This window comes from Nyctereutes procyonoides, unplaced genomic scaffold (assembly GCF_905146905.1).
Source record: "Nyctereutes procyonoides isolate TBG_1078 unplaced genomic scaffold, NYPRO_anot_genome, whole genome shotgun sequence".
NCBI classification, from domain to species: domain Eukaryota; kingdom Metazoa; phylum Chordata; class Mammalia; order Carnivora; family Canidae; genus Nyctereutes; species Nyctereutes procyonoides.
The window spans coordinates 39,595,769-39,597,866 of NW_026575082.1; the positions used below are offsets into that span (position 1 = coordinate 39,595,769).

At 39.8% G+C, this 2,098-nt stretch overlaps 1 protein-coding gene across 1 annotated transcript; it reads right to left on the bottom strand.

Annotated features, from left to right (window-relative positions):
• Positions 1-584: 584 nt before the first annotated feature.
• On the bottom strand, positions 585-1,786 carry LOC129514550 (non-histone chromosomal protein HMG-14). Its single transcript, XM_055333224.1, has one exon. It carries the CDS (start codon positions 1,695-1,697, stop codon positions 1,392-1,394), a length of 306 nt encoding a protein of 101 aa, XP_055189199.1. The 5' UTR covers positions 1,698-1,786; the 3' UTR covers positions 585-1,391.
• Between the last annotated feature and the right edge of the window lie 312 nt (positions 1,787-2,098).

Sequence of the window (2,098 nt, forward strand, 5' to 3'; positions counted from 1 at the left end):
ATGCTTGGTTCCTAGAATAGAGCCTGGAACATACTACATGATGAATAAATGGATATGTGTAAGAAAGAAAGAAGATCCCTCCAGGTCTATTTCTATTTTGTGAGTTTTGCCTCCATTTCCCAAATGTATTCTAACTTTCCTTCTCTTGAGCCATGTCCTTTTAACTTCCCACTTCACTGTTTACTCCTTTATTCCTTCTTGGCAGTTTTTTTATTTTTCCTGGCTCACTGCTACCTCTCCTCTCTCTTGCTACTAACTGGCATCGACTTCAGTGTCAATTTTCATGAGGTAGATTGAATTTTCACTCAGTAAAGCACACCTGCTACATTTGTAGGCGCTGAGAAAACACAAAGAGAGAGAGGACTTGGTTCCTATGTCCTCTGAATAAACATAATTTAACTAATTCTCTTTTAAAAGTTAAGATTCCTTTTGAGATTCTAATTCAAGCCAGGTTTAAAAAGAAAAACCCAAAAGAACATCAAATTACCAGAGAGCCAGGAGCAGATGGGTTAATAAGAAAAGATTTGAGGATGGGGAATTTGAGGGATTATTGAGAGGGAAAGAGGACTAAGCTTTTATTTTTTTTTCTTTCATAATTTTTTATTGGTTGTTCTGAGGATCAGTACAGACATTTCAATTTGTACACAATTCTTAACGTACGTACCGAAAATCTAAAAAATCATGTAGTTGTGATCCTTTTCTAAAAGTTATTCCAGTGACCTTCCAGCTTAAAATTTGGAGGCAAATTTTCCTTAACAGTATATCAAGTACCAATATCTTCAAATGCTGATACACTGTTATTACTTTGTTAAGTCCCATTAATTCACAATTTAATATCATATACACTACATATTCAAATTTTCAATCTTGCACAGCACATTAACAGTTACTAGAAAAACTGGACTACCACAACCAAGATGTTACAGAGTGCACAAGAATTCTGACAAGGAGAGCCAAGATCTAGGAGTGGTTTTCTTTAGGAAACAATTCTACCAAAAACAACATGGGAATAGAAGAAATTTAAAATGTTCAAGACATATTAAATGCACGACTGACTCCAAATTGCCATTTAGTATGCTTGGTATTATAGGATATAAAAACTACCCCGTCTATGGAATGTTGAGCTGACACCCAAGACAATCAAAGCCTCCCACATTCAATATCCCACTATTTTCTGGTTGTACCAAAAAATAAACAACCAGCAAATGATTTCACCTCTTAAAAAAAAGCATTTACACTTAAAAAATGGGATGAGGTGGGATTCCCTCCTTCTTAAAAATGTTTCTAGAGCTACTAAAAAACTTGCCATTTACAAAATAGTTGATAAAAATATTCCTCTGGATTGTACAAGAAGGGAGACAGGGACCACTGATAAGACATGGTATATGGTATTAATCAGACTTGGCTTCTTTCTCTCCTGCTTCATCGGAGGCTGGACTCTCCTCGTTCTTGGTTTCTCCGTTTTCTGCAGGTAAGTCTTCTTTCGTTTCTTGGTTAGCCACTTCAGCCTGTTTTCCCTTTGCTCCCCTTTTCCCCTTTGTTTGCACTTTTTTGTCTGAAGATTTATCCTTTCCTGCCGCCTTTTTTGGCTTCGTTTCCACTTTTGCGGGAGCAGGTTTAGCGGACAACCTCGCCGACCTCCTCTTGGGCTCCTCCTTGGCCGCGCCCTCGGCCGAGCTGACCTTCCTCTTGGGCATCGTGGCGGCGGGGCGGGCGCGTGCCGGGTGCCTGCGGGCCGCCGCGCGCCGAGAGCCTCCGCGAAGCTGGGCTGCCTGGGCCGCTGACGCTCCTCGAGGACTAAGCTTTTAGACAAAGAAAAGCCAAATTAACACAGTGCTTACATTCACCCTTATCCTTCCAACCCCTCCTCCACTCCCTCATCCCTTGGTAAAAACCAGGGCTAATTAAAAAGAAGAAAATTGATCATTTTTAATTTAAGAGAGTATTTATTTAATTTTCTAGTATGTTTCACTACTAGGAAATAAATTATGTGTGGTATCTGCTCTTACAAAGTTGGAGCCTAGTGAGAGATTCAGACTACAAACAGGTAAACAAATAAACAGCGCACACAGTAGTGGGTCTTTGAGGGAAATGAGAA

Bases quoted from the DNA above. Each gene is read 5' to 3' on its own strand.
- LOC129514550 (XM_055333224.1), bottom strand. From the start codon at position 1,697: ATGCCCAAGAGGAAGGTCAGCTCGGCCGAGGGCGCGGCCAAGGAGGAG.